Below are 13,317 nucleotides of genomic sequence, written 5' to 3'. Positions count from 1 at the left end.
ATTATTTTTTCTTATGAAAATGTTAGGAATATTTTTACTAGTGTTTTAAGCCTAAAAAAAATTTTTTGCCATCAGTACTTACCGAGATATAGAGCCGCAAAGTTTGCAGAAATTGACGTGCGTACGGCAACAGCGGCGACTGCCGCCCACCCGGTATTCTTTTATTTACTCTAATTCAAAGGTTTCTTGCATTTTTCAATATTTTTCTTTTCCAGGTAACTTATGTGGCCTGTGAGACCAATGTAAGGTGCATTGTTCAAATATACACTCATTATTTACAACACAATAACAGAACAAACTTTATCACTATTAGTTTGTGTATACACTTTGTTTACACAAACAAACAATACAAAACAATGTTTATTACTATTGTTCCATAATATATATACATATGTACAGTCACTAACCACGTTCCTAGAACTGCTGCAGCTTGTGGAACTCTTTGAAACATGGGTATATGCAGAGGGGCACTTCACACTCCTCACACATAAAACGAGTGTCTCTGCGTGTTTGTGGGCGTTTTGTGGTATGCATACATACATAACACCTCTTCTGAGCATTTTTCTTGGCAGTAGTAGGAGGCAGTTGTATGGGGTAGTGATCACCAGGCCTCATACGAGATGACGTCTGTGGGCGCTGGTCTATTGCAGGAGTTGCTCCTTTGTACTTTGCAATTATTTGTCTGATTACTGACAGGCAAAATTCACCATATTTTGGTGTTTTGTTGGTCTTCAACTTGTATATGTTATAAGCATTTAGCATAGAGATATCAACAAGATGGAAAAAAAGTTTGATATACCACTTATAACTCTTGCGTACACAGTCTGCAAACCCAATCTGCATGTCACATTTGTCCACTAAGCGCATATTGAGGTTGTAGTCCATGACAGCTGCAGGCTTTAGAATGGGTTCATTGGTCTCTCTGTTGTCCCTGCCACTGGGTACCATTTCGTTTGTGTGAACTGATGTCAACAATGTGACATCACGTTTGTCATGCCACCGAAATGCCATGATGTCATTGGCAGCAAAGGCTTGCACCTCACCTCTGCGAGTGCCAGCGTCGAACCTTGGCATATGTTTGCGATTACCACGCACTGTGCCACACACGTCTGTCAAGTTCACTCGCAAGAAATCACTGAGTAAGGGGCTTATGTACCAGTTATCAGTAAATAACATATGCTCCTTACCAAGATATGGTTCCATCATTGTTCGAACCACATCACCAGAGATACCCAATAACTTCATGGTATCTCTCAAAGTATTACTGCCAGTGTACACAATAATATCTAAAACAAGACCACTTCTGCAATCACACAGTACAAATAGCTTTATACCAAAGCGTTTCCTCTTGCTTGGTATATATTGCTTGAATGAGAGTCTTCCTTTGAATAAAATCAAGGACTCATCAATAACAAGCTTCCTGAAGGGATAAAAATACATGCAGCACTTTTGTTTCAGGTACATAAACACATTTCTTATCTTATATAACCTGTCGCTTCTGTCAGGCCTGGTTTTGTCTGAAAAGTGTAACATACGCAACAGTATCAGGAAACGATTGACACCTATAATGTCACTAAAACCTGGAGTTGAAATCAGGCGATCTGTTGTCCAGTATGTGGTGACAGTGTGCTTATACACATGTGGCATAAGCATTATTGTGGCAAAAAACAGGTACATCTCTGCCACAGTTGTCTCCTTCCACTTGTGTAGCCGTGATTTTGGTGAGAGAATTGTATTTGCCATGGTGTAATCACAGTATGTATTTGTTTCCCTGACAATGATGTCCATCAGGGGTTCATCGAAAAATAACTCAAAGCAGTCCAGTTCACTGGCATTGTTCCCAAGTGGACAAGATGGCTTTATTCCACTTTGTGTTTCATCAAAGTCATGGGGACTGGGAACAAACTCGTCACCGTCCTGCCAATCCCAGATGCGGTCTGCTGGTGGGGTCTGGATATTGTACCGTGGTTGTGGCTGTGCAGGTTGTGGTGGTGCAGGTTGTGGCAGTGTGGGGTAGGGTGAGGCTGGTTGTTCTGCTGAGTCAGCCGCGTGGCTAGTAGCGTGGCCCGGTGATGGTGCCACATGGGCCGTGCCACCCTCACTATCACCACCACTGCCTCCTCCCTCACTGTCACCATTCATACCCATCGTTACAATATCGTCATCTTCACTATCAGGTCGTGGTGTTGGGCCACGGGATGTGCTCCCAGAGTTTCTCCTTCCCCTTGGAACAACATATGAAACACTACCAGACCGCATGCTACGTCGTACATACTGGCGCTTCACTGGGGAATATTCACTCTCACTGTCACTAGAACTGCTTTCAATGACCTTGAAATCACTATCACTATCACTATCACTATCACTGCTATCATCAGGGTGTTGTACACGACCAAATAGTTTCCTCTTTCGTCCTGGTACAGGCGAACGTGAACGTGAACAAGCCGGCACAGCACCAGAGGTCGAAGGTTGTGGGTCATCTGGGTTTTCGTCACTATTTACGTTATCCTGGGCACTTTTTTCGGTAACACTCACTTGAAAACCCTTGAATTCACTGTCACTGACACTTTCATCGCTGTTAGAGCTATCACTTGGGAACAAAAGACCTCCAATCCGCCGAGGAGTGAGGAACTTCTTACCGAGAGGCATGGTGAAAATGGACTGACAACATGGCGTTCCCACAATGCACCGCTAGGTCCCAGATTTTTTTCACAGGGTGCACACCGACCACTGAGACCCATTCTCTCCCGTGTAGGCCTACCAGGCCTTTGGCGCTCGATTTGAAGCCGCTAGAATTTGTGCGTATAAATACGTCAGAAACATTGGCTCGTAAGACGTATTTATACGTCGGAAACAGTCAAAGGGTTAATTATAAATGGATCTAATTTATATAAACCAAAGGAAATATTCATATTATTGTCAAAACTGCTTTTTATGAAACAAGATTCAATTATATTCCTGTCGACCATGGACTTGCTTGATACTACTTTCTCAACTTTTTGAAAATCAATTGGATGGTTAAAATCTCTTACATGAATAAATAGAGCATTGGAATCTTGTCCAGTTCTAATGCTATATTTATGTTGTTTTAATCTTAGTTCGAGATTAGATTAAAACAACATAAATATAGCATTAGAACTGGACAAGATTCCAATGCTCTATTTATTCATGTAAGAGATTTTAACCATCCAATTGATTTTCAAAAAGTTGAGAAAGTAGTATCAAGCAAGTCCATGGTCGACAGGAATATAATTGAATCTTGTTTCATAAAAAGCAGTTTTGACAATAATATGAATATTTCCTTAGGTTTATATAAATTAGATCCATTTATAATTAATAGAATTTGGGAAGAATTTAATAATACACTGGACAAATAATTTTTAAATTTTCTTGGGTAGAATAGTTTGTGGGGTGAGTTGTGCAAAGGACCTATCCAAGTTGGGTCGGCGCGCGTCAGGTGTTTAACCGTTGTGGGATCTGATAGTGAGGTGCTGGCCAGACCCCTTATATAGCTTCCTTGGATGCTTTACTTTCATAGTTCCTTGATAATGTGAGTAGTCACGAAAGCGCTTGGAATTTCTCTACTCTTTCAGAGTGGTTGTTTTGCATATTCTGAAATCACCTGTTTACTGTGATCTTATTGCATATTATATATATATATATATATATATATATATATATATATATATATATATATATATATATATATATATATATATATATATAGATACACACACACACACACACACACACACACACACACACACACACACACACACACACACACACACACACACACACACACACACACACACACACACACACACACACACACACACACACACACACTTACATACATACATACATATACACTCAGTGGACCCCCGGTTTGCGATGGCATCGGTATCCAATAAATCCGGTATTCGATACATTTTAGCACAAAAATTTTGCCTTGGTTCTCGTTAAAAAAACCGCCACACACGATTCGTCCGAGACGTGTCCACGTGTGGCCCAGTGTTTACAAGCCAGCCAGTGTGCTTGCATCTAAGGATACATTTGGTACATTCCATATTATCACAGTGTTTTTGGTGCTTGTTTCTGCAAAATAAGTCACCATGGGCCCCAAGAAAGCTTCTAGTGCCAGCCCTGTAGTAAAAAGGGTGAGAATTAGTATGGAAATTAAGAAAGATTTTGAAGGGTTTAGGGCTAACCCTGAGAAGCCTATGCCAGTTGTGGAATCCATTGTGCCTACTTCAAAAATTAAGGAAATGTGTGCAAAGTGGGTTGAACTGCAAACCTTTATGAATGAAAATCACCCTAACACAGCTATTGCAAGCCATGCTGGTGACTATTACAATGACAATGTTGTGGCCCATTTTAGACAAATCGTAAAGGAACGGGAGGTACAGAGCTCTATGGACAGATTTGTTGTGCGACAGAGGCCCAGTGACTCTCAAGCTGGTCCTAGTGGCATTAAAAGAAGAAGGGAAGTAACCCCAGAAAAGAACTTGCTACCTCAAGTCCTAATGGAAAGGGTTTCCCCTTCTAAACAATGAGTTCGACACTCTCCCCTCCTCCCATCCCATCAATCATCACCAGATCTTCATTAAAGGTAAGTGTCATGTATTCTATTATTAGTAGAGTACTACAAACTGTGCATGTCTTCTTCAGTTTGTGTGCATTAAACTTAATATTTCATGTGGTAAAATTTTTTTTTTCATACTTTTGGGTGTCTTGCACGGATTAATTTGATTTCCATTATTTCTTATGGGGAAAATTGATTCGGTTTTCGATAATTTTGGTTTACGATGAGCTCTCAGGAACGGATTAATATCGCAAACTGGGGGTCCACTGTATATATATACACAGTGGTACCCCGAGTTTCGTACAGCTCCCAACTCGAACAATTGTGTAAGTGTATTTTTGGGGGTCCGAAACGGACTAATCTAATTTACATTATTCCTTATGGGAACAAATTCTTTTGGTAATGGCACTCAAACAGCCTTGTGGAATGAATTATGGCCGAAACTGTATGTATAATCTTCTTTCAAGAAACTGGCCATATTCCACCGAGGCAGGGTGGCCCAAAAAGAAAAACAAAAGTTTCTCTTTTTAAATTTAGTAATTTATACAGAAAAAAGGGGTTACTACCCCATTGCTCCTAGCATTTTAGTTGCCTCTTATGACACGCATGGCATATGAAGGAAGAATTCTGTTCCATTTCTCCATGGAGATAATAGGAAATAAACTAGAACAAGAACTAGTAAGAAAATAGAAGAAAACCCAGTGGGGTGTGTATATATATACTTGTACATGTATGTGTAGTGTGACCTAAGTGTGAGTAGAAGTAGCAAGATGTACCTGAAATCTTGCATGTATGTGAGTCAGAAAAAAGACACCAGCAATCCTACCATCGTATAAAACAATTACAGGCTTTCGTTTTACACTCACTTGGCAGGACGGTAGTACCTCCCTGGGCGGTTGCTGTCTTCCAACTTACTACCTAGGATATACATATAATCAAGGTGTGAAAATTATAATTTATTTAAAAAAAGTAATTTTTTCAATTTTTCTGGGCAAAGGTAAATGTGTGGCATTAACTTACAGAATGCAGTATAAGATAATGTGATGCAAGACAGAACTTAATTAGTACAACATTGGACCCCCAGTTATCAGCCGCTTCTGTTATTGGCCAACTCGGTGATCGGCTGGTTTTTTGGCACCCGGTTATCGGCCATTTGGTAAATGTCCATCCGCCGGCTGGGGCTGCTCTCGGTGCATGAGGAAGCTTCTTCTCATACATCCAAACATTTCACTTGTTTTCCTTTTTTTTGTGGGTTTTTTGCAGTGCAACTGCAAAATAAGTAACCATGGCTCCAAAGAAAGTTCCTAGTAAAGTTCCTGTGGTAAAGAAAGTGAGAAACACCATGGAATTTAAGTGGGAAGTGTAGCAGGCATGCAGGGAGTGTAGCAGGCATGCAGGGAGTGTAGCAGGCATGCAGGGAGTGTAGCAGGCATGCAGGGAGTGTAGCAGGCATGCAGGGAGTGTAGCAGGCATGCAGGGAGTGTAACGGGCATGCAGGGAGTGTAACGGGCATGCAGGGAGTGTAGCGGGCATGCAGGAAGTGCAGCAGGCATGCAGGGAGTGTAGCAGGCATGCAGGAAGTGTAGTAGGCATGCAGGAAGTGTCGCAGACATGCAGGAAGTGTAGCAGGCATGCAGGAAGTGTAACAGGCATGCAGGGAGTGTAACAGGCATGCAGGGAGTATAACAGGCATGCAGGGAGTGTAGCAGGCATGCTGGGAGTGTAGCAGACATTCAGAAAGTGTAGCAGGCATGCAGGAAGTGTAGCAGGATTGCAGGAAGTGTGCAAGTATGCAGGAAGTGTAGCAGGCATTCCAGAAGCATGCATTAGTCTTCAATAAAGGTATGTAATGCTGATTTAATTTTTAAAAAAAATATTTTTTGGTGAATATTTTTATCTGGAATGGATTAATTGTAATTACATTAATTCTTATAGGAAATATTATTTTGGTTTTCGGCCATTTCGGTTTTCGGCCAAGCTTCTGGAACGGATTATGGCCGATAACCAAGGGTCCACTGTAAGTGGACAACTAGACTTGCTCAACTTTTTTGATGCACCAGTCATTTCCCACCAAGGCGGTGGCCTGAAATTGAATAAACACTTTCACCACCACTCAAACTATCACTGTCTTGCCACAGGGGCACTGATACTACAGTTCAGTACTGCAAATATTCCTGCCCTTCCTTCAGTGCAAGCATTGTACTTCCTGCCTCCAGGACTCAAGTCTAGCTAACCAGTTTCCCTGAATCCTTTCATAATTGTTACCTTCCTCACACCAACAGCACATTAAGTTATAAAAACTACTTGCCTCCACTCCTATGTAATATGCTCACACAAACTCCTGCTGTATAGTGTATTCAAGCCCCTCGCATACAAAACATTCTCTGCTGCCTCCCTGCACCCTTTTCCAGGGCTACCCCTACTCTGCCTTCCCTCCACTACAGATTTATACACTCCAAGTCATCGTATTTTTCTCCATCTTCTCTAAGTGCCCAAACTGCCTCAGCAGTCCTGTCCCCTTTAGCTCTCTGGATAATCTTTTAGTAACCCCAATGTATCCTTCTAATCTCCAAACTATGAATTCTCTTTGTAATATTCATATCACACATTGTTGGTACTACTATACTCATGCACTGGGGCATCTCCACAGATTCCTCAGTGCATCACCCACCTTCCCCTCATCAGTTCTGTGGTTCACCTTATCTTTCATAGACCCATCTGCCAACAACTCCACTCCCAGATATCTGAACGCATTCACTTCCTCCATACTCCCTTCTTCCAATCTGATATCCAGTGTTCCATTACCTAAGCTTTTTGTTACTCTAATCACCTTTCAGTTCTGATATTCACTATTAATTTCCTTTTTTAATGTATCCTTCCAATCATCCACCAGCCTTTGCAGCTTCTTTGTAGAATCTCCCACAAGCACAGTGTCATCAGCAAAAAGCAACTGTAACACAGTTTAACATATCTACAGATATGTTAAAAAACCATGGTAACATTATAAAGCCCTCTCTAAGGCCTATTTTTACTGGAAAATAACGCGCTCTCTCTCTCTCTCTCTCTCTCTCTCTCTCTCTCTCTCTCTCTCTCTCTCTCTCTCTCTCTCTCTCTCTCTCTCTCTCTCTCTCTCTCTCTCTCTCTCTCTCTTTCTCTCTCTTTCTCTCTCTTTCTCTCTCTTTCTCTCTTTCTCTCTTTCTCTCTTTCTCTCTTTCTCTCTCTCTCTTTCTCTCTCTCTCTTTCTCTCTCTCTTTCTCTCTCTCTCTTTCTCTCTCTCTGATACGTAATACATGAAATGTAATATAACCGTATCAAAAACAGTACACTCAGATCACAACATAATAGAGGTACAGACATGTATGCATAGGGCTCCGGACCAGCAAAATGTGAGCAGTAATGAAGGTCTTTTCATGAAATTCAATTTCAATAACAAAAACATACAGTAGGATCAAGTAAACCATATCCTAAATGAAACAAGCTGGGAAGATATCCTAAACAACACGGATCCGAACATTTGCCATGAAAAAATGAGTTCTGTGGTTCTTGAAATCTGCTCAAGACAAATTCCATTAAGAAGAAGAAAGAGAAGATGTAAACTAGAAAGAGAGAGATGTTTTCTTAACAGACGAAGGCAAAGAGTCACAGAGCTGCTGAGTGGGGCCAATATATCTGAAATACGAAGGAAGGCACTAGTCAATGAAATTGCAAATATTGAACTTAAGCTGAAGGAATCTTACAGGAGAAAAGAATCACAGGAAGAACTAAAAGCCATAAAGGAAATTAAAAAAAAATACATGTACTTCTTCTCTTATATAAAAATATATAAAAAAAAAAAACTCTTCTCTTATGCCAAATCTAAGGGAAAAACAACATTCAGTATTGGGCCTCTGCTTAGGTGGGATGGGACATACACAGATGACAGCCAAGAAATGAGTGAGATGCTAAAGTCCCAATATGACTCACTGTTCAGCGAGCCACTGCCCAGACTAAGGGTCGACAATCCAAATGAATTCCTCATGAACGAAACCCAAAATTTGATCATCTCAAAAATCTCAAATATTATTCTAACTCCACAAGACTTCGAAGAGGCAATTAATGACATGCCCATGCACTCTGCCCCAGGCCCAGACTCGTGGAACTCTGTGTTCATCAAGAATTGCAAGAAGCCCCTATCACATGCCTTCAGCACTTTATGGAGAGGAAGCATGGACACAGGGGTCATCTCACACATACTAAAAACAACAGACATAGCCCCACTCCACAAAGGTGGCAGTAAAGCAATTACAAAGAACTACAGACAGATAGCACTAACATCCCATATAAAAATCTTTGAGAGGGTTCTAAGAAGCAAGATAGCCAACCACCTAGATACCCATCAGTTCAACAACCCAGGGCAACACTGGTTTAGAGCAGGTCGCTCCTGCCTGTCCCAGCTACTGGACCACTATGACAAGGTCCTGGATGCTGTAGAGGATAAACAAAATACAGATGTAGTATACACAGACTTTGCAAATGCTTTCGACAAGTGTGACTATGGTGTAATAGCACACAAAATGCGTGATAAAGGAATAATGGGAAAAGTTGGTAGATGGATCTACAACTTCCTGACAAATAGAACGCAAAGAGTAATAGTAAACAGAGTAAAGTCCCAGGCAACCACTGTAAAAAGCTCTGTTCTACAAGGCACGGTACTTGCTCCCATTCTATTCCTCATCCTCATTTCTGACATAGAGATGTAAGCCATAGCTCCATGTCTTCCTTTGCAGATGACACACAGATTACCATGGCAGTGACCTCCATTGAAGACACTGTGAGACTCCAAGCGGACATCAACCAAATCTTCGAATGGGCCACTTAAAACAATATGAAGTTCAACAAGGAAACGAAGAAATTAAAAATGTGTCAGGGTATTCAACAAATTCTAACCATACAATAGAGCGGAAAAGTAATGTGAAGGACCTGGGAGTGATAATGTCAGAGGATCTCACCTTCAAAGACCACAACAATGTATCTACTTCATCCACTAGGATGGATAATGAGAACCTTCTAAATGAGGAATGCCAAGCCCAGGATGATTCTCTTCAAATCACTTGTGCTCTCTAGGCTAGAATACTGCTGTACACTAATGGCCCCCTTCAAGGCTGGCAACATTGCAGACCTGGAGAGTGTACAAAGAACTTTCATGGCACACACATAAGTACGATAAGGCACCTAAACTATTGGGAACAGTTGAAGGTCTTTGACCTGTATTCCCTCGAACGCAGGCGAGAGAGATACATGATAATATACACTTGGAAGGTCCTGGAGGGATTGGTACCAAACCTGCACACGAAAATCACTCCCTATGAAAGCAAAAGACTCAGCAGGAGATGCAACATTCCCCCGATGAAAAGCAGGGGCACCACGATTACACAGAGACAACACAATAAGTGTCCGGGGCCCAAGACTGTTCAATTGCCTCCCAGCATACATAAGGAGGATTATCAGTAGACGCCTGGCTGTCTTCAAGAAGGCACTGGACAGGCACCTAAAGTCAGTACCTGACCAACAGGGCTGTGGCTTGTACATCAGCTTGAGTGCAACCAGCAGTAACAGCCTGGTTGATCAGACCCTGATCCACATGAGACCTGGTCTCAGACCAGGCCGGGGGCATCTCCAGGCAAACTCCAGATAAACCTGAGCTTCAGTATCCTCATAATAACTCTTTGGCTACCCTATCTATTCTCCAAAGTATTTTATGTTTTGATCATGTTCCTTCTTGTTCTTCCTCCAGTAAGATAAGGCCTGGTTTTTGCATTCTTTCGTCATAGCTTATTCCCACAGAAGTAGTCTGTGTTCAGAAATCTGCTCCCTTTTCTTATTAAAATGCATATTGAGAATATATATGAAAGAAACAAAAATGTATCTGCTAACTAAATTCTAACAAATTTTCCTTTCAAATTATAGCACTGCTCAGTAGTCAGTAATTTCAAAAGAAATTTCAATTATGTGCAAATATAGTATTTCACCAAAATGTATAACTGAAGCCAATCAAATGCATGTATGCACAATTACACACATTAAAAAATTCACGTGGTTTCTTAATGGGAGATTCATGAATACATGGATTTATTCACTTTTTTTTTTTTTTTTAACTTACCAAATATTTATCAGGGAACACTGGGCCAAGCCTGCTGTTAGTCGCTGCTGCTGTGATTTGCCTTGCAGGATTACTTGTGCCCACCGAGGGTGATCGCACTCCATCAATAATTCCATCCTACATGCATCTAAATCCCAACATCAAAATTGTCGTTGCATATGTCCTGGGTAATATCTTGGTCATTTTTGTAGTTTGTTTCTTGGGTATTGTTACTGTGTAATATATGGCATATAAGTAAACGTATATTGATTTCCTTTACATACGTTGTTCATGATTATACATTTGCTTCATACTGCACTACAAGAGAGACCATTAACAATATACAGTACCTTATTTATCGTCTTTTTTTTTTTTTTACAGGACTTCTTACATATGCTATTTTAAGAACTGGTTAAACTGGCACAAATTAAACAAGAAGATAAGATTCTAGCTAGTTTGTGGTGACTGTACAATGATGCCATACTTGATGCCTTTGAATAAGAGTCTTAAGATAAAAATTACTAAATAGGCCTATGTGATAGTTATCTTGGTATAATGTAATTTGTTTCAATATTATGTTGAAAAACTAGCTTCTTAGCATTGTTAAATATGTATTGAGATGAGATAAGATCTAAAGATGTAAACAACAAGCAGATTTTGTGTTCTTCAGGTATTGTAATAATGAGGGATTATGGAAGCTCTGTTTTTACTCTTACATTATTGTGTATAAATAAGAATGCTTATTTTGCTCAGATTTTATACAAGTGTTCGGTATAATGTGCAGAATTTTTTTACAAGTTTATGTTGCTGTTATTACCTCACCATACTTTGTTTTACAATAGGTGATACTGTACTCAGTTTTGTATTAGATGACATAATAATGTATGCAATAGGATTTAGGAGTATATAAACAGAAAAGTAAATGGAGAAAAGTGTTTGTATCCCAAAAGATTCCAATGTTGAGTTACTGTCTTCCATTTCTCCCATGAGACATTATCTCAACACTGAAGATACTCACTTTTATAGCAACACTCAACACGAAGAGAATTTCCTGACAAACACAGCCTACCAACTTTAACACTAGCAGTGTATAAGGTATTTAAAAATGATTTTAAAGACAGTTACTGACTTTCTTGAGTACATAGTTAAGCATTCATCTTTCACTATGCTTATAACTGAATATGCAAATTTCAGAAGTAATATTATGCAAATAATGGAACTGACTTTTTCAGTATGTAGACTAATGCTAAACAAAGTCAGTCTGCTGTCTGTAAGATTTATTAATGATTAAATTAGAAAATATTGTAAAAATATAAAATGAAAATATATATATGTAATAATTCTTTTATTAATTTTTTATGGCATGCAGTTAGTGTTAATAAAAATGCACAATATTTATATATATATAATAATTTTTGTTTTGGTGTGCCCTGATTTAATTAATATACATTTTGCCATTACTGGAAATCACAAAACTAATAATCATATAGATGTTTTTACTTTTCATGTAGAGCAGCAGTTTTCAACATATATTTATTGAATGAACTTTTATATCATCAAAAATTTAAGGCTTACATATGTCTATCTTGAGCATCAATAAGTTTACAAAGCACTAAGCTGCTTGCTACAACTATTACCTTGCTCTTGGAGTCTTCACAGGATGCCACAGCACTCTACATCCTGGAAACTATTCATTTAAAGGTATGACATCCTGTAGAAATCCTTGCCACATTTTAAGGCAAGGCCATATGTTGACCTTCCTTGCCACATTTTTCAACCACTGTCAAACTTCCAATGGCACTCCTCATGAGAGGCTTCTAGATGCTAGTGAAGGGCTTTTAATCCAAGGCTATAGACCTATCTTAGATTGAATCTAAATACCTCTCATGTCTCCCCCCCCTTCCATTTTTTTCTGTTAACATGCCTGATGTCTCCCACTAAGGGAGACAAGGAGAGGTGCACAGCCTTGACTATTCTAGTGACCTTATAACAACATCCCACTGTATCATAAGATACTAAGATATGTGACTATTACTTCAATCTACAACTTTTCTTATGTTGTAAATAAGTTCATGCACACATGCAAATACAGTATAAGAAATTATTTGTACTACAGTATATCCTATGATTCATGGCACATATTTCCTCTCAGACTACCATTTCTAGTTAAAGTAAGCTCAGTGTCAAGACAGAATGCAACTTACCTGTTCTTAATGGCTAGTGATTATCAGGGAGATAATGAATCCTAGGGCTCTTGATCTGAGAAAACTGGAGCTTTCCTTCTTTCCTCAGATCAGACCTGATTATCTCATGTTCCCCAGACACTGTATGACTCACTGCTGCTTGTACTGCTTCCCCGTGATCATAATAATAATAATCATATCCTGTTATATTCCTCTTCTGCACTCATGCTGCCTTCCTTCTACTACTTTCAACTTTCCTTGAAATAATGACTGCCTACCAGTCACTAAGCCTTAGTTTTTCATTCTTCCTTCAGGGGGATATACCTTGATGTTGGTGAACCTCTTGCTCCAAGGAATTTGAGCTGTCATACCTTTCCTTGGATCAAGCCCCATTATCTACCATTTCTCAGGTGCTTATAATCCCTATGGGT

General features: G+C 39.7%; 1 protein-coding gene across 2 annotated transcripts in view; it reads left to right on the top strand.

The window, feature by feature from the left end:
- LOC128696474 (motile sperm domain-containing protein 1) overlaps positions 1-12,115 on the top strand; it is a 59,665-nt gene extending 47,550 nt beyond the window's left edge. For both annotated transcript variants that reach the window (XM_070094747.1, XM_070094748.1), the window contains exons 5-6: positions 10,739-10,891; positions 11,085-12,115. In XM_070094747.1, coding sequence (XP_069950848.1) covers positions 10,739-10,891; positions 11,085-11,119 — 188 coding nt within the window. In that variant the 3' untranslated portion in view covers positions 11,120-12,115. The remainder of the gene's footprint in view (positions 1-10,738; positions 10,892-11,084) is intronic.
- The last annotated feature ends 1,202 nt before the right edge of the window (positions 12,116-13,317 follow it).

Source organism: Cherax quadricarinatus, chromosome 47 (genome assembly GCF_038502225.1).
Source record: "Cherax quadricarinatus isolate ZL_2023a chromosome 47, ASM3850222v1, whole genome shotgun sequence".
In the NCBI taxonomy this organism is placed as follows: domain Eukaryota; kingdom Metazoa; phylum Arthropoda; class Malacostraca; order Decapoda; family Parastacidae; genus Cherax; species Cherax quadricarinatus.
The sequence above is the reverse complement of the archived record's forward strand: the minus strand, read 5'-3'. Positions and strand labels throughout refer to the sequence as shown.